The sequence below is a fragment of the Lupinus angustifolius genome, chromosome LG19, assembly GCF_001865875.1.
Source record: "Lupinus angustifolius cultivar Tanjil chromosome LG19, LupAngTanjil_v1.0, whole genome shotgun sequence".
NCBI lineage: Eukaryota > Viridiplantae > Streptophyta > Magnoliopsida > Fabales > Fabaceae > Lupinus > Lupinus angustifolius.
This window is the reverse complement of record NC_032027.1, coordinates 1,460,350-1,487,428: the sequence shown is the minus strand read 5'-3', so window position 1 is coordinate 1,487,428 and position 27,079 is coordinate 1,460,350. Positions and strand designations below refer to the sequence as shown.

General features: G+C 33.5%; 3 protein-coding genes across 11 annotated transcripts; 1 reads left to right on the top strand and 2 right to left on the bottom strand.

Moving 5' to 3' along the window:
- On the top strand, positions 9,477-10,525 carry LOC109334520 (VQ motif-containing protein 4-like). The gene has a single exon (XM_019570341.1). The coding sequence runs from the start codon at positions 9,666-9,668 to the stop codon at positions 10,329-10,331; it is 666 nt and encodes a 221-aa protein (XP_019425886.1). The 5' UTR covers positions 9,477-9,665; the 3' UTR covers positions 10,332-10,525.
- LOC109334518 (probable bifunctional methylthioribulose-1-phosphate dehydratase/enolase-phosphatase E1) lies at positions 11,953-19,999 on the bottom strand. Of its 3 annotated transcripts, XM_019570339.1 has the most exons (13): positions 19,742-19,999; positions 18,923-19,059; positions 18,324-18,419; positions 16,866-16,985; positions 16,635-16,724; positions 16,294-16,470; positions 15,932-16,087; positions 15,258-15,407; positions 15,078-15,179; positions 14,470-14,579; positions 14,276-14,394; positions 12,674-12,779; positions 11,953-12,231 (listed from the first exon to the last, which is right to left on the bottom strand). In XM_019570339.1, exons 1-12 carry the CDS (start codon positions 19,956-19,958, stop codon positions 12,688-12,690), a joined length of 1,566 nt encoding a protein of 521 aa, XP_019425884.1. In that variant the 5' UTR covers positions 19,959-19,999; the 3' UTR covers positions 11,953-12,231; positions 12,674-12,687. The 3 variants fall into 3 exon arrangements, with proteins under 3 accessions (XP_019425884.1, XP_019425883.1, XP_019425885.1); XM_019570338.1 differs by lacking the exon at positions 11,953-12,231 and having other exon boundaries at positions 12,533-12,779; positions 19,742-19,998; XM_019570340.1 differs by lacking the exons at positions 11,953-12,231; positions 18,923-19,059 and having other exon boundaries at positions 12,533-12,779; positions 19,742-19,901.
- Positions 23,753-25,623, bottom strand: LOC109334791 (early nodulin-like protein 2). 7 transcript variants are annotated; one of them, XM_019570740.1, is made up of 3 exons: positions 25,251-25,623; positions 24,089-25,127; positions 23,753-24,046 (listed from the first exon to the last, which is right to left on the bottom strand). In XM_019570740.1, the coding sequence occupies exons 1-3, from the start codon at positions 25,417-25,419 to the stop codon at positions 23,914-23,916; spliced, it is 1,341 nt and encodes a 446-aa protein (XP_019426285.1). In that variant the 5' UTR covers positions 25,420-25,623; the 3' UTR covers positions 23,753-23,913. The 7 variants fall into 7 exon arrangements, with proteins under 7 accessions (XP_019426285.1, XP_019426286.1, XP_019426287.1 ...); XM_019570741.1 differs by having other exon boundaries at positions 23,753-24,564; positions 24,613-25,127; positions 25,251-25,622; XM_019570742.1 differs by having other exon boundaries at positions 23,753-24,580; positions 24,653-25,127; positions 25,251-25,622.

Below are 27,079 nucleotides of genomic sequence, written 5' to 3'. Positions count from 1 at the left end.
CAAGCTGAAGCGTACATATTAAGTACCCCAAGCTTGGAGAGTAGGTAGCAGAATGGTGTAGGATCCAGAGCTTTAGTCAATATATCAGCAACCTGTTCAAAAGTGGAAATAGGTAGAAGGTGAAACAGTTTTGATTGAAGTCGTTCCCTAACCACATGACAATCAATGTCAATGTGCTTAGTTCTTTCATGAAAAACAGAATTGGCAGCTATATATCTAGCAGAGTCATTATCACAGTATAACAAAGCAGGTTTAATATGATTTATATGAAAAGCATCAATGAGATATGTCAACCACTGGATTTCACAAGCAGCAGAGGCTAAGGCACGATACTCAGCCTCGGAGGAGGATCTTGCCACAGTGTTTTGTTTCTTTGATTTCCAAGAAACAAGGGAATCACCTAAGAAAGCACAGCACCCACTGATAGATTTTCTAGAGTCAATACAGGCTGCCCAGTCAGAGTCACTAAAGACCTTAAATTGCATAGTTGATGTGGTAGGGTAGATGAGGCCTTGGCCAGGATGACCCTTGATGTACCTTAGCACTCTGCATAGTGCTTTGTGGTGCATATCAGTGGGGGAGGCCATGAATTGGCTAAGTTGTTGGACAGCAAAGCTAATATCGGGTCTGGTGTTTGTTAGGTAGAGGAGCCTTCCTACAAGTCTTCTATAGAGGACAGGATCACTAAAAGCAGGGGAATCATTTTGGCATAGCTTGGTTGTTTTAACAGTTGGGGTAGGTACGGGTTTGCAATTGATGAACCCTGTGTCAGCAAGTATGTCAAGGGCATACTTCCTTTGGCAGATGTTGATGCCTTGCTTAGACCTCATGATCTCGAGGCCAAGGAAGTATTTCAAGGCACCAAGGTCCTTGATTATGAACTGCTCGTGCAAGCAGCTCCTTACATGGTCAATTTCATATTTATTGTTTCTAGCTAGGATAAGGTCATCCACATAAACCAGCAAAGCTGTGAATTCATGTTGTTTGGCTTTGGTGAACAAGGAGTGGTCATGTTGGGATTGTGTGTATCCTAAGCTTTAGAGGCATTCAGATAGTTTTTGATACCATTGTCTCCCTGCCTGCTTCAAGCCATACAGGGATTTTTGTAGCTTGCAAACCTTACTGGTGTCATGGATAACAACACCTTGAGGTATGGTCATGTAGACCTCCTCACTTAACTCACCATGTAAGAAGGCATTATTTATATCGAGTTGGTGGACAATCCAGTGTTTGCAGGAGGCAATGGCAAGTAAGAGTCTAACAGTTGTTAGTTTAACAACTGGGGCAAAAGTCTCAAAGAAGTCAATTCCCTCAGTTTGATTAAAGCTCTTTGCAACTAACCTAGCTTTGTACCTCTCAATGGTGCCATTAGAGTTGTATTTGATTTTTTAGACCCATTTGCACCCAATGGGGTGCTTACCTGCAGGGAGGTCTACAATGTCCCAGGTTCCATTGACTTCAAGAGCAGTAAGCTCATCCTGCATAGCTTTAATCCATTCACTTGACTTGACTGCTTGGTTGTAGGTTTTGGGCTCTATGTTGGTGGAGATGGCCAAGGTGTGGTCAAGGTGAGTGGATAGTATGGAACTGTAGGATAGGACAGAGGACAAGGGATGGCTAACATTCTTTTCTACCTCACTTATGCTCTTGCTAAAGAGGTTGCAGTGGTAGTCTCTTAAGTAAGAAGGTGGGAATCTGCTTCTGGAGGACCTTCTGGTCTCTTGGATTCCAGGATTGATGTCTTCTAGGTGTGTCACTGCCTCACTGGTCTGGTTGTTCTCCTCCTCATGATTTTGATAGGTGACATCTAAAAATGGGAGGTCAGGGTGGTCTCCATCAGGGTGGTCATTATTGGTTTGCTCATCAAGGTGATCCTTATGGCTTTGCTTTTGGTAGGGGAAGAGGTGCTCATGGAATATGACATTTCTAGAGAGAAATATCTCTCTGTTCCTCAAGTCATATAGCACAAATCCTTTAGTTCCAGATCTATGGCCAAGGAAGATGCTTCTCCTGGCTCGGGATCAAGTTTGGTCCTTTGCTGAGTGAGGGTGGAGGCAAAGCATAGGCATCCAAACACCCTTGTTTCAAGGAGGTTTGGTAGTTTGTTATGCAGGAGCTCATAGGGTGTCTTGTGTTGTAGGGATGGGCTAGGCATTCTGTTTATGAGATAGGTGGCTTGCTGGACAGCATAACACCAAAACATCTTGGGCAGGCCAGAGTGAAATAGGATGGTTCTGGTGATGTTGAGGAGGTGCCTATGTTTCCTTTCAACAACTGAGTTTTGTTGAGGGGTCTCTACACAGGAGGTTTGGTGTATCATGCCACGTTCCTTGAAGAAGGCAGGGAGTTGGAACTCAACTCCATTGTCACTCCTTATGACTTTGACAATTTTTCCATATTGTGTTTCAATTAGCTTGACAAAATCCTGCATGAGACCTCTGGCTTCCCCTTTGGTCTTCATGAGGAAGATCCAAGTGTGCCTAGAGTGATCATCTATAACAGTTAGGAAGTATTTGTGGCCATGTAGGGATGTGTCCCCAATAGGTCCCCATATGTCCATGTGGATAAGGTCAAAAACTTGACTAGACCTGTTATTGTGACTGACATAAGGGAGCCTACTCTGTTTGCCATAGTGACAATGTTCACAAACTATAGAAGGATCATGCTTTATGTAAGAGTAATGTTTACAAATGGAGTTCAAAATGTCATTGGAGGGGTGTCCTAGCCTAAAATGCCACAAATCAAAACAGGGGTCAGTGTGTGCTAAATTCACAGATCCTTTATTGCTTGTCCATGTGTTCCCTTTGATTACATATAAGTTGTCCTTCATTTCAGCAAGTCCAATCATCCTCAAGGTAGTCATATCCTGGATACAACATTTTAAAGCATCAAAAATTAGTTTATAATTCATAGATCTTGTTAGTTTCTGGACAGAAATCAAGTTGTACTTAAATTCTGGTACATATAGGACATCATGCAATATAATTGAGCTTGAGATTATAATAGTTCCTGCAACCTTTGCCAGAATGGTTGACCCATTTGGCAAGCCAATAATGATGGGTTTAATTGAGTGATAAGAGGTGAACTCACTCAAATTTGGACAGACATGGTCTGTAGCACCAGTGTCCAAGACCCAAGGAGAGATATTACCTGAGATTTCTTGGTTGTCTTGAGGCTCACTGTCTAGGCAGGTTGGCATGATGCTCAATTGATTCACATTGTGGTTGCTTCCTTCATTTGTCTCAATACAGTCCTTCAGCAGGGAGGCTAATTGTGCATACTGTTTTGCTCCAAACTTGTAATTCTTTGCTCCTTTAACTTGTGGGTCAAGGCTCTGGGTATTTGTGCTTTGTTGTGCCAAGTCTTCACTAATTGCATTGTTTATCACGTTGCTTGGCTGCCTTGAAGAGTCTTGTTGCCAGTTGGGTGGAAATCCATGCTTGAAGTAGCATGTTTCCACTGTGTGCCTCTCCTTTCCATAGTGAGTGCATACCTTGACATTGTTTGTCTTTGTGAACCTTCCTGACCCTCTGCCCCTGCCTTGAGTAGTGCCTCCTCTAGGTGCTGAGTTTCTTGGCTTCCAAGATTGTGCATTGTCACCAAAAGTGCCTTGATTCCTTGACTTGTTGAACAAAGCTTTAGAATTAATTGCTCCTGGATCTTGTTGCCTTTCTTGTTGTATGACCAGGGAGAACACTTTGTTGATGCCAGGTAGGGGCTCCATCGCTCTGTTACCTTAACATAAAAGGAAAAAGAATGGTAAAAATTGAGCAAATGATGTTCAACCAAGAAGGTAAAGAAGAAGAAAAATGAATGAGTGATTTACTTTATTGAATGTGAGGGGAAATTTAGATTACAACTTGGAATGAATACAAAAGGTCCTTTATATAGAAGTAACTAACCCCAAATAACTCAAAATATATATACAATGATAAGATTCTAAATAACTTGTATTGCAAGTTATCTAAATAGCTTGGCCTTAGCTTTGCCTATGTGTTAGACTATCGCACCTTGGCAGTACCCAGCCTTCTCTGGTCGGACTTGTGACCGAGCCAAGTTTATATTTGTCTGGGCTCATGACCGAGCCAAGTTTACTTCTGACCGTGTTCATAACCGAACCAAGTTTACTTCTGGACGGGCTCGTGACAGAGCCACATTTGGTTTTGGCTGAGCTTCATGTGTGTGCCATGTGGATTCTAGCTAAACTTCATGTGTACGTCATGCTTCAAGAATGAACATGTCATATTGAGATGTGGCAGTGTCAACCTGAGCGCTTTTGTGGCCTTGATTCGTGCCACGACCCTTCCTTGGCGTATCAGGTGTCTTGGCCTTTGGCACACCTAGCGAATCTGGTGCCTTTGTCTTTGGTGATGGTTCTGGCTCATGTTATAATATGTTATTAAGTTTTTGAATGGAATACCTCATAATACTTCTTTTATTTTCCTTGATTATAGAAGTGAATGAGCACTTCTATATATAACAAGTTTGTTGCTTCAAGAGCAAGCAACTAACTATTAACAACTTTTGGAGCCAAATTAACTCATAACAACCTATAGCAAAAAGCTTCTAAGAAGCATCTAGAAGCCAAAGGAACAATAAAAGCCTGTGAGAAACGCTCAATGAGAAAAAGGGCTCAGCCCAAAAGAAATGTGTGCGCCATGGCTCGGTCAGAGCTAATGCGCCATGGCCAACCAGAATTGGTGCGCCCATGATGCACTTAGGCTAGCAGACACGGTCAGTGCGCCTGAGGCATAGCGCCTGGGCATTTATGCGCCTCGGTCATGATGCGCCCAGACTTGGAAGACACGGTCAGGGCGCCTCGGTCAGAAAGCTGGTTGTGCGCCTCAGGCTGATGCACATTGGGCGATGCACTGTGTTGGTTGAGCTTCTCATTTCTTCGGTCATGAATCATAATTCCTCGGTCAACATTGGTTTTTCCTCGATAATGTGGTGCTATTGGTCGGTGGATTTTGAGTTTGGCTTGATGAATTTTGACTTTTGCTTGGTTAAGTTGTGTGGGAGTTTCATCTTGGTGAGGTGCACTTGTTGGTGACTTTAATATTTCCATGGAGTAGAAAATATGTTCATGAAGATAATATCATTTTGAATATTTGACACGATTATTTGATAAGTTAGATGAAAATTTACTAATCTTTTGAATGCTTATAAGTTAAAAATTGAAAAGTATAAGGTGAAAAACTATTTGATAGAATTAGAGTTGTATGGAAAAATAGCTCATAAGTTAGCTTATAGGTGTAAAATGTCCCAAATTATAAGTTCCTAAGATATTCCAAATAACTTATCAAATCTATATTATAAGTTATATCTTCTATTTTAAATTGTGATTACGATTATATTTATATTGCATTTATCATAAATATAAAAAATGTGGCCGATGTAGTCATAATTATAATCACAAACTCTTTCAAATATGTAATATTATAATAAACAACAATAATAGATTCTATCTTAAAACCCTAAGCTACATTATTACCAAACACATTCTCTATCTCAACCTTTTTGTAGTGTACTCTATATTTGTGATGCTGAGAATCAATACATACGTATGTATTTAATTACAATGATCGCTAGTACGTTACTTTTATGGCACATAAGGAATTACTAGATTCATATTTTTGCGTAACATAAGGAGTTTGTAAAGGGATTCAACAATATTAATAATGATTATGCTTAATGAGTATCAAACCAATTCATAAAAGCAATGACTTTCGTCTTATTGGCATTTATGGTCCCCTCACCTCTTTGCCACCTTATATTTTTTTTCGGGAGAATAACTTCTGTCTCACAAATTGTATCACTTCTTATGATTGATCAGAATAATATTTAATTATTAAATTTTAATTTAAATATATTTTTTCAACCAATCATAAAATAACACACATATTTTATGACAACATATGTGTTTGTCTTTTTTAATGTAAAACAAAATAAATCAGAATTTGATTCCCCTTTCTTTATTTCTTTACTAAATTTTAAAGTTTTTTAAAGAAAAAAATCTAAACCACTGACTCAAGTGGATAGTGGATACGAAAAATGCATATATTACCAATCAACAACACATTAGAGAAAGAAAGTTATGGAATCCCACAAGTGCTCTTGGGAATAGAACTTATTCACATAGATGATCATGCTACAAAATGTTTGTTAAACTAATGAATAGCATTATTATAACATATTACTTTAGTGGTTATATATTTGGTGTGGAGGAGATATATTCAATTCATGATTGAAGCTAACAAAGATACCTTTAAAAAAGTTAGAAATATATGACAATTAGATATAAAAAGTACAACTATTAACAAAAATGGTTTAAATTATATAATCATCACTTTAATTTAAGGAGAGAAGTTTCATTATCTTAAATAGCATCATGACTTAAGTTATTCCAAATCCTATATTGTGAGGATGATTGATCAAAGACAAAAAAAACTATATAACAATTAGATATAAAAAGTAAAATTTAAATGTGCTTGGTTGAAATTGAAGTCATGAGCTATCCTAATCTAAGACGAACTTCACCTGTAAAGTCAATGGTTCGAATCCTTTAATCGTACACCACATAATTTGTAAGGGAAGTTGTATCTATCCATTGCATACCATCACATGATTTACTCTCCCTTCCAAAATGAAAATTGTATAAATATGAATTTTTTTTTACTATTTATATAGGAGAATTTAGGGATGAAGTTAGGTTCTAAAATTTCAGAAACCTCATATTTATATACCCAAAGGAAAACGCCACGCCTAAATCACTCAAAGATTAGTCCTAGTCTATGTTGTTGGTATATATCTAACAAAAGACTAAAAAAAATAAAACTATTCACGTGCTTCCACTAATAGTTAGATTATTATATAATATAATAGTCTTTTTAAATTTTAATCACTAGCAAGACATATTATATGCATGTAAAAAAAACTTCATTCATAAAGATATAGCTCAGTTTAATATTGGAAGAAATAGTAGTGTATGTAGTTGGGGACCCTTGTGTAAAAAAAGAGTCTTTATAAGTAAATGATTTAAGACTTTCATCTTTGGACTCATAATCATTCTTCCGACTCCAATGCATTAATAAAAGAATCTAATATTTATTTATTATCGGTGTACAGATTTATACATTTTTTTCTCTTAATAAGTCTAATATCCATACATTTTGTTTCTCTTAATAAAATTGTAAATGCATGCTTCTCCACCACTATGCATTAATTAAATTGTTTAACTGTGATATAATTATGTAAGAGAGTATACAACCAAGCTAGTTGAACATATTTTGATACTAAATATGGTTTATGGAAAAAGATTGGATGGTATCTTTGAAGTGTCATGATTAGAGTATAGATTTGATTTATGTTTTATTCTTAAGAATTTTCTTGGTTCATGAATTAATATAGGTCGAATATGTGATTTCTATCAAAAGTCTAATCCATCATATTACTGAGAATATTAGAAGTTAGGGTTACATCTTCAACTTTATCACACATCATTTTACATAAATGGATAGAGGGTTGGTTAAGTAATTTTTTATTAAAGAATAGATTAGTTTATATATAGTTTTTAAAAAATTTATAATTCGACCATTTAAATAACTTCAAAATTATCTTTATAAATCGTCTGAAGTTAAGCTTATTTAGAAATTATTATTAAGTTTGTTTAAAAATGCAGAAATAAAAGTATAATATAGGAATGATCGTTATTCTAATCAAACATGTATCTATAGTCTAAGATTTAACTATGTTATTCCAAATCATGTTTAGAGTTTTCTCTCATATTAATAATAATAAAGTAAAAATAAAAAATAATGAATTTTTATTTTTTAATTAACTTAAAAATAAAAAATAAATTTTTTTATTTTTTTAATTAACTTAACCTATTTTTATTGATGCATAACAAAAAAAACAAAATATCCTTTGTTCTCCAATCCCATCAAGTATAAAATAATAGTCACTCTTGTTAGGCTCAGAGATCAATGATACAAATATATTTAACACTATACTATATATTATAACTTTTCTACTATAGTGGTGTGGTACAGATTCTTATTGTCAAAAATTCCAAATTCTACCACCAAAACTCACCTTTGTTTTTGTGTCTTTATAATCCCAGAACAGTTGATGACATATTTTCCCCCCTTTTGGCCCCCACCAAAACAACATCAATTTAAGGTTCGAATAGAGAGAAATTAAAAAATACAATGTCAAATTAATTTTTGTTTTATTTATTTATGGAAAATTTAATTGTTTTGTACATTGTCTTGAAAGTATATGCAGTTACATCATTAAAATATTTTATTTACAAAAATGACATGAAAAATATTACATATAATAATATACTACTGAATGATATTTAAAATACATTACACTGGGCCCAAATATTTGTAAATATTTAATATGATATAATGCATCAATAAAATATATATATATATATATATATAAATAAATAAATAAATAAGAATAAAGAAAATACATACCACTCTATTCCATAACTTAAGTTTTTTAATTTTTTTTTCCATAAATTATTGTGCTCTTATGATTTTTTAGAATTACTCAAACTTTTTTATTTCAATTATTAAGTAATTATATTTGTATCTTATTTTGTATCTTAGTCACCAATTCTAGAGAAATCTAATAGTTTGAATTAATGAATAGATTTTAAACTATTAGATTTTCCTAAAATTGATAGTTAAGATGTGAGAAAAAATTTTAAACTTACCATTAGAATAAAAAACTTACTTCCTCCTATTATATTTAATCATTTTTTATTAATTACTCCCTCTAATCATTTTAAAGTGTCGATTTTTTAGAAAATATATTTCTACTTATATATTGTTTCAAAGTTCAATATAATATTAATTATTAACTTGTCAATTATAGATTTATAATCATTGTGCACACTATTGTGGAGAGAATTTTTTTGGTAAAGTAGACATAAGAAAGAGGATAAAAATTGACAATTTTGTTAAAACTTCCTTGTATAGTATATTTATTCAAACATTAAATGATACATAAAAACGAACTAGGAATAATTCTATTTTTCTTCCATTTCTTAAAAATTAATTAAACTTTGTAGTCAAAATAAAATATATTTGAATGATTTCTTAATATGTGTATTGACTTTATGTGCGTCTACATTTCCCTAAAGGCCAATTGAAGACACAAGTGACTTTTATTTTTATCAACAAAATCTAATTCATATGGTAATGGATAGATAAAAACAAAACTATTATATCATTACTTCTTCCTTAGTCACATATTAAAATTATTGAATTCTAAAAAAATTAATTAAATACTATATATAAAACAAATATAAAATAATACCAGTATTGACTATTTTCTTGTCATATTATCAAAATATTTAATGTTGAAACAAATACATTAGAATCATACATACACTAATGTATAATTACTATAATAAATTACCAGCATTAAATACTTTACCCCACACCAAAATTAAAATAATGTATACAAGAAAAGAAAATCAAAAAATAATAGTATAAAGTAAGAAGAGACACAAAACAGAACAGAACAGAACAAAGACACAATAAGCAACACTCTCTTTCTTTTTTTCTTGAAGCATTGTTTTTCACTCTTTGATATTTCTCTTCTCTACCAACCTTTTTCAGTGTCTCTCATATATTTGTTGTTAATCAATGGAAATGAGTTCAAGGCTTCAAGAAAGAGATTCTCCAATGAACTCTCCAAGAAGCAGCAACAATAATTGTATGCAAATTCCAATATCACCACTCACTCCAAGATCTGATTCTAGTCCTTATCCTACAACTTTTGTTCAAGCTGATACCTCTACTTTCAAGCATGTTGTTCAAATGCTTACTGGTTCATCAGAAACTACAACAATCCAAAAAACTAAACCAATAATTCAGCAACAAGATCCTTTATTATCTTTACCACCACCACTACCATCAAGGAATTTTAATATTCCACCAAAGAAGCAAGGTTTCAAGCTTTTTGAAAGAAGGAATAGCCTGAAGAATAGTCTCATGATCAATACTTTGATGCCGAATTATGCACATAATTCTGCAGGATTCTCTCCAAGGATGCAAGAGATTTTGTCTCCTAGTTTGCTTGATTTTCCTTCTCTTTCTCTTAGTCCTATTACACCTTTGTTGAATGATGACCCTTTTGATAATTCTTCTCCTTCATTGGGAAACTCTTCAGAGGAGGAAAAGGCTATAGCTGAAAAAGGGTTTTATTTGCATCCATCTCCAAGAACAACAACTCCAAGAGACTCAAAGCCACAGTTGTTGACTCTTTTTCCATTAACTTCACCTAGAGTTTCAGAATCATCATCTTCTTGAGATGAGAGATTGTTGTGTATAATTGTGTAGTCAATGATTTGAGTTTGTTTCAATCAGGGAAAGTTACATGGGTTTTGAAACAAGGTAACAGAGTTTGGTCTAATTGTAAAAGTGGCAAAGCCCTTTTCTTTGTTTTATTTCTGCTATATCTTTTTTCATAAATGAAAGAAAAAAGTCTTCTTTTTTATTCCAATCAATTTTACTTTTGTCTTCATATTTATTCCAGGAATTATTCTTTGTGGAATTTTTGTTAGAAAATTATATCTTAGGAATAATCACAGGGTAGAGCTTCTCCTTTAATTGGTTATGATGAATTCATTCAATTTAAGGCTCTTAACAGTGTCTAGGTGTGATTTTTTCACACCAAACACCAATGAAGTTGTGTTCAGATATGAACAAAATCCAAATGCAAAGAGAGGTAAAGGAAATGAGGTGCTTGGCACACAACCATAGTTTTAAATTACGATTATGGTCGCGGAACGTGAAAACGCGTTTGTAGTTATGGTCTCGTGGAGATTACCAAAACTGCAATATTATAACCACAATTATGGCTGTGGACCTTGATTTTGCTAAAGATATGACTGAGTCCTATGTTGTTGTCATCACAGAAAGCTGCACCCAGAGGAAGGTGTGTGGATTCAAGAAGATTGAGAGGGTCCCTCTTATCAGTTTCTCAAGCAACTCATAGTGCAGATATGATATGTGTTTTTTATTTTAATATTTTCTCAACTCCTATTGCATTAAAAACCATTTCTGCATAATTTCCATGTATAACAAAGTCCATTTCTTTCTTCAAATTTATAATGCAGAATATTTATGTATAATGAATGTTACCCTGCTTAGAAATTTTATCATGTTTTGAAATTGAGGTCACCAACCACATTTGCAGCTACATTGCTATAATTTTGATAGTCATTACTATAGTATCATCACCATACAAATGAAGCATAACCATAATAGTAATTTAAAACTAAGGTTGTGTACCAAACACCTCATTTCCTTCAATTTTAAATGTTACAACAAACTTGATCATGAAACTTGTGTTTGGAATAGGACTTATGCATGTGTTGATCATAAATTTTGTATTTTGTATAGGAACTATATGTATATATGTTAATCATAGAAATTGTTCAAACAAGTTGTTCCCAAACCATGTGACAATTAGATGAGTTGTGATGTTTTTATATGGTCCAGATACAGTGGCTGCTGTTTTCCTAGTACTAGACACAGACCACAAATTTCACTATGCACATACATAAAGTACAAAGCATGCAAAAAAGAAAAAGAAAAAAAAAAGGAAAAATGGCTTTGGAGGTATACCCTTTAACAAATTGTTCCTAAAAACTAAAATAACAATAATACCAATAATTCATCTTGTAAAACAGCCACTAATGTTGCTTTCTCTCTTCCTAGATTGTAGTGGGAAGCATTGAAGATTTGACAAAAAGACAAGAGAGAAGATAAGATAGAGAGAGTGGGGCTTTTGTTAGAACCATCATGCTAAGAGAAACTAAGGCATAAAAGAAACAATATGTAAATAACAAAAGCAGAGAAAACATGAAGACCACCTTTTTCTTTTCTAATACTTTGATCATGTTTTGTCACTTAGTTGCATCAAGGATGGACCAAATTGATGGTGCATTGCACAATAAAGAGGCAATATCTTTTTACCTCTCATTTTTATGCAAATTTGAAACATCTTTTTGTATTTGACATCACTTTCTTGACAGATAGTAGGTAATTAGTTAAAGCTTCAAATTGCTAAGACCACATGATAGATCAAGAAGAACACCTGAAACAAGCTTCAGGGGCCTTTTCTTGATGTTACTCTGAATATGGCATGTTGTCTAATACTACCCCATGTTATATGTAGGAAATAGGTAGCAATTGATAACCATGTGATTTGGTTTAGTCTTTTACTTTTCTTTTGCTATTTTATAGAAGCTGGCAGAGAAAGGAGAATCATTACCTAATGGGGTTGCATAAAAAATATGAAAACACAATTCAAATACAGTTTTGTGGATAGCCCGGTGTACGGAACTTCGACCTATAATAGAGTCCGGGTAGATATAAGCAGTCTTATTCCTGCAAGCGTGGAGATTGTTTCCATAACTTTTCACACGACTATATAAAAAGTGAACTTTTTGGTAATGCAAAAACATGACTACCTCACATAAACAGTAATGTGTGCCCTACGATACTAATGGAAATGTAAGTAGATTTAAATCATATAAATAACTAATACTAGATAAGTTTGAGCAAAATATTACATTATTTCATTTTAAGAAGTGAACATTACAATATCCATAGTAAATATCATGACACATTTAACATCACCAAAGATGACTGCAACGCGCTAGATCTCCGAGAAGGATTTGATCGTCTTGAACTCATGATTTTCAGGGAGTGGTCCATTTCCAGGTCTAATAGAAATTATCACCTCCAAACCTAAAATGCAGGCAATTATCAACAAATGAATATGCAGATAAAATACGGAGTCTATTATTTGGCCATATAACTGATCCTAGGGAAGGCAAGAAAAATTCTTCTGCCACACCAATACGAGGCCACATTAGAGACAACCAATTGGCACTTGAGTAGGGTGGTAAGTTATGCTTTTTGTTCGGAATTAGACCCAAAAGCAAGCAAACAAATAAAAATGTCATACTCACAAGTCACAAGTATAATGTGTGTGCAAGTGTAATTGGTGTGTGATTTGGACTAAAGGGACATATTTCATTTACTGAAGCAAAATTGTTGCCAATTTTCTGTTTTGTGTTTCCTCAATCCAGATGGAAGATACTGTCTTCATACATTTATTTGTCAATTGAAAAGAAAGGTAACATTTAGAAGAACAAAAAGCATTGCCATAATTCTAAGTGAAACATTGATTATACACCTTTATAATGCTTACAAAGAACTTACTGAAAATCATTTTATGGGCTTTAGTTTGACTTTTATCAGTTTATCAGATTCTATGAAAAAAATTGACTCATGTGTTGCTAACTTAGTAGCAGTTCAGCTTCCTGAAGCACTTAGGGCTAGAGGAATAGTGAGCAATAAGCTTGTACAAGAAATTGAATACTTCCCAAAGCATGCTATAAGAAATTTCCCTAGTATCTGCAGATTTTTACCGACAGCCTTGAATCCAACGGTAATACCGACCGACGACCATCCTATCCATCAGTAATTTTGTAATATTTTAAAAAGGAAATACCATTTCTGATGACTTGGTCATGGGTAACTTTACACACAGCCAAGCCGTTGGTAATTTGACTGGTTTTTAAAAAAGAAAAATCATTATTGTGGCCTGGCCATGGGTAACAGTTACCAGCAAGTGATTTATCTACAGATATGAAGGCGTTGGTGATAGCCAATTACGAGTGTATTTTTGACGTTATTGGCCATTGGTTATTCCAAATTTCTTGTAGTGACTGTTATATATATTTATTTATTTAAAACGTAAATAAATATAGTAGTGAAGAACTAAACTACTTGTTGGAAGATTTTTATAACATTATTTGTGTAATGCTCATAAACTAAAGCAATAAACTGTCCTTAATGCCTAATTTTATGGCTTGAAGTTCCAATGGCTAACGCTGTTTTCCCTCACATAAATAACTATTTTAATGGTATAACACTAAAACTCTTCTTCCTATGGCATTCAATTGCCATAAGCTTTGGCACAGCAGTAAGATTGCTGCCCAGCCCAGTGATCTGAAGTTCACGGGTTCAAATCTTAGAAACAGACTCTCCATTTGCAGGATGAAGTTGTATATAAATTTACCCTCCTCAGACCCCTCGCGTGAAACCCCATGCCCTTGGCCACCCTTTATTTTATTTCTTCTAACACTACTAAACAAAGGATTTAATTTCTTAAATCAACGTAATCTTGAAGGGGGACAAAATTAAATTTGACGAGGGGTTAGAGAAAAAGCTCATACCTGCTGCCTTTGCGGCCGTAGCTTCTTGATAAACATCGGTGACAAATAAAATATCAGAAGGTTTATCGACACCAAGTGACTCGAAAATATTAACATAACTGGGTGTCTCCTTTTTGTTCCTGCGAAAGAGCTTTGCATTAATATAGGCCTCTTTGAACAAGGAATCATCGAGGAGAAACATCAATAGACATTACCCCACTGTGGTGTCAAAAAACCCAGATAAATATTTTCTTAGATCCCCATAGTTTGTTTTTCCAAATATCAGCCTTTGTGCCAACCTGCTACCACTAGAGTATATGTATACCTGTTGCAGAGATCAGAAATAACAATTAAAATGCAAACTTCAGATAAAAGAAAGAATGCATACAAAATGTGATTTCTCTATTTGTTTAATTATTAGCCAACAGAAAAATGAGAAAATAACAACAGTTGCTTCACCCTCAACACACTTTGGCTGAGATTAGAGTTGACGATAATTTTTACAAATAAGAAACAATAGCATAAACATACTTAATATGATAAAAGGGGCTTTTGGTACACAGACATCTAAAATACTTGGGCATCTCAGATATCCAAATATAAAAGGTAAAGTTTCCTGCAAATCAAATGTGTGCAAATCTGCTTGCATTGATTGGGGTGTGTGGCAGAATTACAGTGAAGTGCACAAAAGCCAAGGTAGGATCATTTGATTAGAGCTAAGATGTGTGGGGTCTAACTGCAGGATAATAATTAAAAATAGACAAGTAGAAATTTAACAAATGAACCAAAAAGAGATATAGAGCTAAGAATCATAAAACATCACCTTTATGCCCAAGGCATGCCATTTTTCTAGAGCTTCGGGTACATCATCAAAAACTATTCCCTCCAATTCATTGTTCTCATAACCAGTTTTCCATATATGACCCTGCATAGCTAAACATCAGCAATATCACAAATATGAATTCAATCAAGAGACAAATCTGGCAATGACAGGTTTAACTACTTGCAACTCTTTCAAGGCAGTGATCTTTCTGTCAGCTTTAATCATAGCATCCACATTAGCAACAATAGCAGCAATGACTTCCTCTTTCCCAGCATCATCTTCGGGGACAGGCACAGCACCTGCAATCCCTTGTTCAAGGTCGCTTTGAATCTGTTACACAATGGACACGAGGTCAGTGGTCCAAATTCACTGAATATTACATTTATATTAAATCTCCATATATCAATTCAGTGAAAACTTATTATCTTTTATTTGATACTCAAATCGCACTGGGGAAGGTGGACTGGTTCCGGGCTTCCATGCTTCCCTATTATTACCATACATTTTGCATATGAAACTTTAGTTTCTTGTTTATCTCTTTTCTCCAATGACGGACCACTTCTATTTAACTTTATGCTCAATAAACCCAAGAAGGAGGTATCATCACTTGAAGAAAAATTGAATGATACAAATGTGACAAACAGTTAAGTCATTAGTGTTTTTAAAGTTTAATACTTATGCACAGTGCAGTTCAAAGCCACAATCCCATTCAAATCTCCAACATTTCATTTCAGTGTCAATTCAGCATATCATTGTCTAAAGTACTTTACTACTATTGCTCAATGCCTAACCAACAGATTCCTATATTGGAGAAATATAAATACCTTAACATTACAGCTCTACAAAAAACTTACTTGGGAGCGAAGCAACTTGATATCATTTTGAGTATCAGGGGTATCATATGTTGCAGATAGATGCCTCCCAACATTATCACGGGCATACGGGAAGAGAACTTCTGAAACAAATGATATGGGAGTAGTAGTTCCTTCAATGTCAAGAACAACGCAACGCTGCAATCCAAATGGAAATAATAATTAAGAATCTAATTTGAAACTATAAGAGACAACTGCAGGATATGTCCAACATCTTATAAACTGGTCACTAGCACTGTCAATTTACTAAGGATAGAGGATCTTGTTTCAGAAATTTAAGGAAATAAAAATACTATAAGTTTAGAGATCTAATGCTTTAAAAAGGGGTGATTATGTGAACTTACTGGGAATGGATCAATTTCACCCTCTGTTTTCCTTGCCTTAACTGAAAGATTTGACTCCCCAGCAAGACTTAGACCTCTTCTTGCACCTTGTTTCGGACCATGATCTGGAGTAGACCAGTCCAATCCCAATTGGTGAAGTTTTATAGCAGCATCAAAGAGGTAGTGATAACACTCAGACTGGAAGAAAAATCAGCAATTCACTGAAAGCAAGATTTATATAACACCCCCACCCCAACAAAAAAAAGTTGTCGTATTTTTTCAGAGTGAACTCCTAAGAAAAAGTTCAAATAGACAACATAAATTTGACCGCAACCTTCCGGTGGAATGTGGAGAACACTAACCTGCGTTTTAGCACTAATCCATGAGTCACCCCAAACAAATACCCCATGGTTGCGAACAAGCACTGCTGTTGTTTTTGGGTAGGCTTCAATCTACAAATTGAGAAGAAAATAAAAACTAACTTAGGTAACTGAGACATGAATAAAATAAAAACAAGATTATTAATGGAAATCATCCAAGGTATGCAACACATATGTATGATATGTATGCAGAGCCATGAAAAGGAAACATACAGCTTTAGCAAAAGAATCTGTGAGCTCATATTCATAGGCCGTGTTCTCGATTATGGGGACCACAAGTTCATCATAATAACCATGCCCCTTGATTCCTTTTATCATTTCCATGTGAGTAATCTGTCATTTGTGGAGACAATCAGAATCAAATTAAAATAGGAAGAGGAAATAAAAGAATGAGGTAAGACAAACAGTGTAAAAGTGGAACTGTAACCATTTCAAAAGTATGTTTCTTCTTCTCAAAGCAATAGGTAATGAGCTATAACAACATGTACAAAACACAGTCCTACATTCCTACCCTTGATCAGGAAAATATAACACAAAACAATGTATTTAATGTATTTGCTCTGTGTAGCATATAAAACCTTCATAATCTTTTCATGATTAGAAGCAGCCAAGAATCTTCAAGAAATTTGAACATGTATAATAAGTAGATAGCTAGTACACATATTCAAAGACAGTATAAAATCCAAATGCTTATCTCAAGTGCCAATAATTCTGCCTTAGGCACTCTCCAGTTTATCCAATTATTTCAATGCTTTTATTAATAATTAATTTTCTAAAGTTGGGTTGCTGAGAGAGGCTTTCAAACCAAGAGTTAGTTATGCCACCAAGAAGGATGTCCCATGCTAGTATTATGAACTCAAATCTGATGCTAGGCTGAAAATTGGATAGTCATTTGCCACTACAAAAACTATCCTTTTCTCCTTAATCCTCTAAGTATGATTAAGGAAGTTTCAAAACATTCCTGCCAAGCAATGAGATATTTTTTGCAATTCAGTCGTGTGTTCTATTACTAGTCCCCAAGTCCGTCCAAAGATAAAATAACTAATAATCATGTATCATAATTTTGAATGTGCATCTCTAATCTAAACAGTCGAGACGAGGTAGGGCTAAGAGACCGGATAGGATTCTACCAAGCAATAGAGAGGGATTGAGAGAAGAATGAGTTAACACAGCCAATGGCTGGTTCTTCAGGTGTAATAAAACACAGAAGAAGAAAGTTATCCTAGATAATTTTGGATTAATATTCAAATAAAAGGATATGCAATACAAGGGTTGAGGTTTAGCTTTTAAAGTGCAAGCTAATTTCTTTAAGACTTTATGACCTTTCAAGCCTAATCTCTTGGGAATTCCAAATTACAATGATTAAACTACAACTTCCAAGGCACAATTTACTACAAAGCAAGTTACAACAAAACAACACCCAAACAGCAAGCTTGACTCTTACTACTAACCCAAGCCCATTAGGTGTCCTTGGATTGTACAAATAAGACATTTAAACATTTAATTTCCAAATTCTGACCCAAAATAGTGCCCATAAACGGAAGCCACAAAAGTTAACTAAATATCTTGAGATAAACCCACTTTTAGATATTTTCTTTTATACTGATCCTGCATGACAAGACTCCTATACATCATAAAACAAAACAAAAACATTCATGTAGAAATACTTACTCGAAATTCCTTCGATAAAGGATTGATCATTGTTACAAGACAAGATTCTATCCCGTGACTGTGGTAAACAGCCCCAGCATCACGCATTTCATAAGCCTGGAAAGGAAGAGAAAGATGCACCAATTGGTAACTTGTGGAAGAAAAGATAATAGAAATAACAACCACACAAAATTTTAATTTTCTAAGGCCAGCTAGATTTGACAAAACTCGAAAGATGAAAACTCCACAGTAAACAGTCTTCAATTGCCAAGTTATAGAAACACTTGCTGTTAGAAATGAAAATATAGAGATATTATAGCATTTTATTATATATGACTATATGAGTCAAGCAATTGGTGGAGAACACTAATCAACTGAATGTGTACAGTTAACTAGTACTATCATAAGTCCAAAAGCCCAACACCATTGACCTTCACTCTGACACCACTCCAATTTTTTGAATAGTAAAACTTAAAAGTGTACATAAAAATAATATCTTAAAATACTAAAAGCAAAAAATGGGTAAATGAACTTGAAACCTCAGAAATAGAATATTTATATCAAGCTCTGCATCTCTCATATATTATGGTAATTACTAATTAATACTGTGTAAACCTTACCTTCATAAAAAGTGGGCTACAATCAGAACACTTGGGAGGCTTATGTGGGTATGGTTTGGGAGATGGAGCAGATAAGACTGACCCATCCTGGAATAACACATACATGTCCTCTGGTTCCATTCTTTCTTTCTGAACACCTACACATGTTTTTTTCATCAAAAAGGAAGAACAAAATGAAGCAATGATTAACACTTTATACAATTTCATTTTCTCCTGCTCCTAAAACCATGTTAAATTCTTAGCTAATAACCATATATGTAGAATTGAGGCAATCCAGCAAAATGAAATTGGCGAAGTCTAAAGATCACAATAAACCACAAAATCTAAGCTTTGGAACACATTTACAGCAATTAATATTTAATGCACACATAGAAAGAAAGTACAAGTACAAAAAAACAATGAGCATCCAGAAACCAACCAACCCAAAATCACAAGAAAACGCAAACGTGAACTTCAATAGGCACACACAGAAATCAAAGCACACATACGAAGAGGGCATTGGTACAAAAAGTAATGCACACTCAGAAACCAACTCAAAATCACAAGAAACATAAAATCTGAACTTGATATGCACACAAAGTGTAAATGCATACAGCATATACATAAATCAAATCAAATTCAACATAGAGGAATAGAGTAATTAAACTACCAAAAAAAACACATCCAGAAAACGAAAACAACCAACCCAGAATCAGAAAAATGGACAAAATCGAAACTTGACATACATATAGAGAAATAAAAACACATAGAGGAAAAGGGTATAAGTGAACAAAGCATAAGCACAAAAAGTAATAACGGTGAGGAATAAAAGAAATGTACCAGAAGGAGCGGTGAGTATAATCTGATGAGGCTTAGGAATGGAGTCATCGTGCACCTTGATTGTGATGCTGCCACCTGTCCCAGAAACCCATCCAAGGGTGTAGAAGTGGCGACACAGTTCAGCCATTAAAGCTTTGGTTTCTTTCACTGCTTTGCCTTCAAGGTAAGCCTGCGATACCTTCATGCCGCTGAGACCAACTATGGCTGTTGCTGCCATGATTGATTCTCGAGAGAAAGAGAGACTCAATTGGGTAAGCTTTGTGGAGAGGAATATCTAAGAGTTCATAGTGGAATAGAATATAAAATTAAATCACTTTTCTTTTGTTTTTATTCTCTACCCAATCAAATTACATTTTCAATGAATTTTTGACCTAATAAAAAATGAATAGGTAGATTTTATATTATTCAAAAAAAATTAGTAGGTGTCACAATTTTATTAGATTAGAATTATACTATCGGCACGTGTTAGTTCAAGTGGTACATGTTTGATTCTCGTTAAGTAAGGTTTGGGTTTGAGTCTTGTGGATGAAAAAAATCTGTTACGGTTTAAATAGGATTGTCTCTAGTGCAAGGATATGGTGGGAAAAAAATATATATATTAGAATTATACTAAAAAAATCATTGGATTGGAACATTACTAGGGACAAGATTAGAGATAAAAGACAATTGATCTTTATTATGTACTAAGAACCCCATACCTTTAGAGTATGTGTTGTCCCTTTCAATAATTGTCATACTCATGAATCAAACTTTGGATCTTTTAACCAATAAAATTTTACACCATCATACCAATATCTTATTTGTGCATAAGATGAATCACATCATGATTAAATTTAAATATGAACAATAGATTGATGGTGTATACATTTATTTTTTAGTATGAAAGATATAAATTACATTTGCTATAACATTACTTGAAGTCATTAATTTAAGTTTTGAGAGGACCTAACCACCCTATGACAAACATAATAAAGTTATGAATATCGAGAAGTAAAAGTATAATTTTCATTTGTGATGCATGGATAAAGCAAAAGATACTACAAGACTCGTACCTTAACACATATGGACAGTATGATTAAAAGTGATGATTAAGGTTGGTTGAGTATTATAAGTTTATAACCATGTTATATTTGACATCATTATAAACACCAATCATCACTTCCTTTATCTTTGTACACAATGTCTCTAATCCCTCATTAGTGAAGTATACACAGATCTTTGTTGTAGAAAATTCACAAGTAATAATACCAAAACAGTATATACCATATAGAAGATATCAATCAGATACTAAAATCTGAAGCTTCAGAACAGGATAATCTTTTGTAATGATTGTTTTTACTAATATTTTAAATAGTAAAAATGTGATTTTATGGTAACCAAAAGGATAAAAGTGTTATCATATGTTAATTTTTATGTGTTATTGTATGACATTTGTGTCTCCATTAATAGAAAAGATCCTTACTCATCACATATACATCTCCAGTCTTATAAATTTCTCATTCCAGATGGTTTGTCTCAAACTTGAAGGGAGGTGTTAATGTTAGTTTTATGTTGCTGACCGACCATTTATAATGAATGAGACTCCTCTATTACTGAATAGATGTTGTTGATTTTGCACTTAATTTTTTTAAGGGAGAAATATCATATCATTATATTTTGAGGGATAAAAATGTAATATCATATTACTAATCAATTTATAATAGTCTATGCAACCCATGTTTAAGTTTCAGCAGCATTTTCTTTTATTCAAATAATTACTTCTATATTTTCTAATACTTGAATATCTACAGTTTCAACTATTCACCTATTTAAATGTTCTTAGGCTGAAAAGGAGATGGGAAGTTTGATTTTGCTTTTCCTACAATGTTGTTTATGGTGAATAATTGAAACTTGAAACCACATATTAGAAGTTTCAGATGTTAACCAATATCCTTAGAATACCTATTAAGAAATCAAAAGTAGAAATGGACCTAACTATTTTCAATTTTGTTCTATTGCCAATAATTCCTCCTATACATTAAAAGTTCAAGAGTTGTGAATTCTAATATCATTTTTTATTCCTTAATCAGTGCAACGCTCTTAACTCTTAAGTATTAGAATAATTTTGAAATGAAATATTGAGTAGAAAATTTAGAAGTAATTATTAGGACTAAAAGAAGACGTAGTTGAGATTAATTTCAAATCTCACTGGTGGATACAATTTTTGATGTAACAATGTTAAATATCGAAATAAAATAAAATACTTAAATATGTTTTTAATCTCACACGCGTTTCACATGCATGCTGTACATCTGACACGTACGAGAACACTAATGTTAATCTAACATGTACAAAAAGTGTTTTCTATATATCAGATGTACAGAGATCATCTATCCCAATTATTGTCCCATTTTCTTGTATCAGACCAGTGAAAAAGTGATACTTCATTAAAAAGAAAAATTCTAAAAACATAAAATAACATATTTATATTACTTGGAGAAATCTCATTAACTAGGAACATGAGAACATACTCATTTTGGGACAATAAATCCCCATTCTATATCAGATACCTTGGCCAAACCTTAAGAATTTTATTTTCTGTCCTAAATTAGTCGTATATTCACAAATGTATTATAAAAAAATTTAAAATAAAAATTATATTATATTTAATTAGATTTAGAATAGGGTTAAAATTTAAGATAATCTTATTCATGGTTACAAATTCAATTCAATTAATAAGGAAATAAATAGTAGAACACGTATTTAAGTTTGCTTTGGAGTATGAAATGGAATCTACTTACCTACCACTAGAAGTCAAATTATTTTGCTTTAGTGAAAGTGACATATTATAGAATATCCTCATATTTAATTAACTTGTGTTCACTGAAAACGAAGGAGACAGTGAGAATCAATAATTTAGGGGCGAGAGCCGTTGATCTCAATTCCAATGCATACAATATATATGTGTTAGTTCAATAGATCCTTAAACAACTCATATTTATTCAAGTGTGAAGTCTCACATCAGATATATGAAGAGGAGTGAAAGAATTTATAAGAATGAAAGACTCATGTAACTAATGTCTTAAGGTTTTGGTTTAAGACATGGTGTCTCACTTGTAACTATTCACTTTTCTCATACAATGTAACAATGGAACTTCGCGATCGTATTCTAGTTCTAATAGTGTTTGTTCATTTCATTCACATAGATGGTTAGTGGTATTTTTAATCACGTGTTAAAAAACAAGACCACTAATTTCAAAACTTCATGTAGTTTATTCATTCACCCATGTAAGCACTATATATTGAGTGCATGCCTTAAGGCACAAGTCAATGAATCCCATTAAAACAGTTGTATTATAAACTAGTGTAGTTATCATTTTTATAAACGTGAAATAAGTAGTAATTATATATGAGAACATGTTTTCAATATAATCCTTAACATACGTCAACATACACTAAAAACAATAATACTTAATGATAAACAAGAAAAAATATAGATAATTAAAGCTATGTGAAAATTCAAAGAAACAAGAGTTCGATCATGTGGGCCACCATATTGGCACTTTCTCTAGAATGAAAAGCTACATACAAATTATGGAGCATGGATTACTACATAGCCATTCATTAATTGCTTTCTTAGTTGATATTTCCTTAAAAATTACAAAATGTACTTGCCTTAAGATAGAAAATATGTTAATAATTAGTTTGCATAAGCTTATAAAAACTATGCATTTCAAAGATTAAAGTAAAATAATTTTACCCATATATTTTAATTATGGCGCAATGTAAGTGATTTTATTTTTTACACACTTACCTAATTATAATAGTCATATCTTTTAAAAAATGAATCGAATTAAAATATTCTGCAAAATAACAAAAAAAGTGAATAATTAGTTATTCAGTGTAGAAATTGTAAATTCATCACAATTAATCTCGTTATATTAGCCTTGCTAATCAATAGTTTCATAGAATTTTACTTCGTAACACTATTTTGATTATTAAGAATTATTTTATTATGGTCACTTGGTAAATCTCAGCAACAAATCTCAATTTATACATTGGTAAATTACACTCATAAATTATTCATAACACTATGAGATAAATCTCTTATGTCCCTATAAAAATAATGAAAAATAAAAATGTTCACCAACTATATCCAAAGTTTTTAAAAAAAAAATATAACAAATAATTTTCTACCCAAGAATAGTAGTGAGAGAAAAACCAACTATAATAGTAACTGAATATACCCATAACCCTGATGGCGTCGCAACCCATGCAAACGACGTACGGCTTGGCGGAGCTGGTGCCGTTTCATTTGACGACGACGTGGACGGTGTTGTTGCGGAACCTCCGGGACTCAACGACGATGACGGAGGCGATGATGGTGTCGGAGAAGTATCGGAGACCGGAGAGGTTGTCGGAGTTTGAACAGAAGGTGAAGGTGATGGAGAAAGTGAAGATGGAGAGTTAGCATATGGTGATGGTGAAATGGGTATTGAGGATGTTGGTGATGGAGATGGAACTGTTGGTGATGGAGATGGTGCAATGATGCTGTTACCTCTTGGTGTTTGTGCTGATAGTGGAGGTTGAGAGATAGGAGAAGTGGACTTTGATGGAGTTGGAGATTGAGTATAAGGTGCTTGTGAAAATGGAGAAGGACTATTTTGAGGTGTTAGTGCATAGGGTGGTTGAGAAATAGGAGAAGGAGTAGTTTTTGGAGGTTGAGAAATGGGGGATGGAGCTTTTGGAGGTGTTGGAACATAGGGAGGTTGAGAAATATGGGAACCACTTTTTGGAGGCTGAGAAATGGGTGAAGCAGTTTTTGGAGGTGTTGATATATATGGTGGTTGATTAGTAGGAGAAGGAGTGTTTTGAGGTGTTGGTACATAGGGAGGTTGAGAAATAGGAGAGGGTGTTTTTGTGGGAGTTGGAACATAAGGAGTGTTAGTACTAGGAGAAGGAGCTTCAAGAGGGGCATTTGGAACACTAGGAGATGGAGATTTTGGAACATTTGGAGGAGAATATAATGGGGAAGGAGCTTGTGGAGGTGTTGGAACATAGGGTGATGGAGCTTTAGGTATAGAAGGAGCTTGTGATGGAGATGAAGATTTTGGGGGTGTTGGAACATAAGGAGCTTTTGGTGGTGCTGAAACATAGGGTGATGGAACACTAGGAGAAGGAGTTTGAGGAGGTGGGGGTCTTATAGCCAACACCACAACAATAAGTTTCTGACCCTTTTCACAATTATCATCTTTGCCACTAATGAAAAAGTAAGGACCTGATCTATCAATTTGGAACTCAGTGTTTCCATCCTCAAACTTCTTGATTGGGTTCTTCTTGTAACATTTTTCATAATCATCCTTGTTCACTTCCAACACTGAGTTTGATCCCTTCTCATACTTAAAAACTATAACAACAAACAAAGAAACAAACCCATAATTATTTTTGTTATTTATAAGTTTATAAAACCAATCACAAGCATTAAGCCACAAATTAAAATGATATTTGCAATGGAAATTAAACAACTTACTTAGTGAATCACCAACTTGGAACCTGTTCCTTTCAGCCCATGGATTGTAATCCTCAGAATGGTTAATAACCCAGCCATATTTTCCACCAACATAGAATTTGTAGGCTTGGGAGCTTGAAATGAAACTAAACAGAACCAACAAGAGGTAGATAAGTCTCTGAATCTTCATGAGGAAATAGAAGCAAGTTGTGAAGGAGTGTGTGAACTATATTGAGGTACTTATAAATATATATTATATATTGTACATATAGTGTAAAAAGAGAGAAATTTAGATGATAATTGAGCTATGGAAAGTGGAGCCAATTTGTGAGATATAAAGAAAAACTTTCCCTGGTGTTACCGTTGTAATGATGTCCTACAAAACGTGTTTAACGAGGGGGGTACTACGTGTGAAGAGCTTACATGTGCCCAAATGAATGTTTTTTTTAGAATAAGGTTGCTATTTATTAAAGAACTTAGATGGTTGTATATAGTAGACTTGGATTATTTGAGTATACCATTATGGCAAAGATCATCTCTATTTACAAGTTATCACATAATAACATATAAAAAGTTAGATGTAAATATCATGTAATGACATTTTTATTTTTTTGTTTAATATGAAATTATATTTTTATCATTAAAAATATGAAGAAAAATAACTATTTGTCTTTCCATTAGTAGAGAGAAAGCTTATTCCATCATGGTGGGACCATCATGCATAGATGGGGATCACATCTCTCCATTTATGTCCACTTGAATGAGAAAATTTCATTTATTTAAAAAAAAAGTTATAAAAATAAAAATTAATATTTTAATATTATTTTGTGAACTTTTTAATCGGTGTACATGTGCATAACAAAAAATTACAGGCGATACTTGTCCCATGTAAATGTACCAACACTGGTCTTGGAATAAGTTGCACGTCTCTAAGTTAATTTATCTTTCTGTATCGAACTCATTAGTTATTGTTTTTGAAAATATTATAGTATTATAAATAAAAAATAAAAATGTCATTGCTTTTTTTGTTGTATCATTACTCAATTGGTGTAAGGAGAGAAGTTATCTTCTCAAATGAGATACTTCATCCTCTTTTATATAAAGTTCTTTAAGAGTACATTTTGGTCATAAAAATGCAATTCTATTTTAACAGGATTGGGCACTCCATTGACTAGTTGTTGTGTCTTGAACCTTTTGCTTTAATGACCATTTTGGTTAAAAGTCCTAATTATTGCATGTGGGTGGGGAAGGGATGGGTATATGCTGTCTTCAAACCTATTCCAAAATTTGTACCTAACCAATTACAATGAAGTCATGAATATTTAAATTAAAATATGATTAGTTTGGGACAGATTTTGGGACAACATATCATTGTCGGTAGTGGAGGGACTGAATCTTGACCTTACCCAAAGACATTACTCCCATCTAATCTTCTCCTTGCCATTTAATTCAGAAGACTAGAAATTTATCATTCTTGAAATAAACATTATTTTTAGTTGTATATCGTATTATACTTTTTAGACTAGTACATAATGGAACATCTGAACCTTTTTTCCATCTAAAGAATATGCTTATAAAGTCATTCTAATTAAGTTAATGAAATTGTGTAATTCTTAGAAAGTAAACATTCCAAACACTTGTATAGATTATTATAGTGACCATATAGGTTTAAGTAGAGATAATAAAAATTTTGTGATCGAAAAATATTAATATATTAGTATTTATCTTGGGTGAAACTCGAATCCTTAACTTTCTTCTTACCATGAGAAAGTAGAGATAAAAAAGTTGCTTCTCACTGCAATTATTTTGGTTAACTATAGTGGGTTTATTTGATTAATGAGGAACCACCG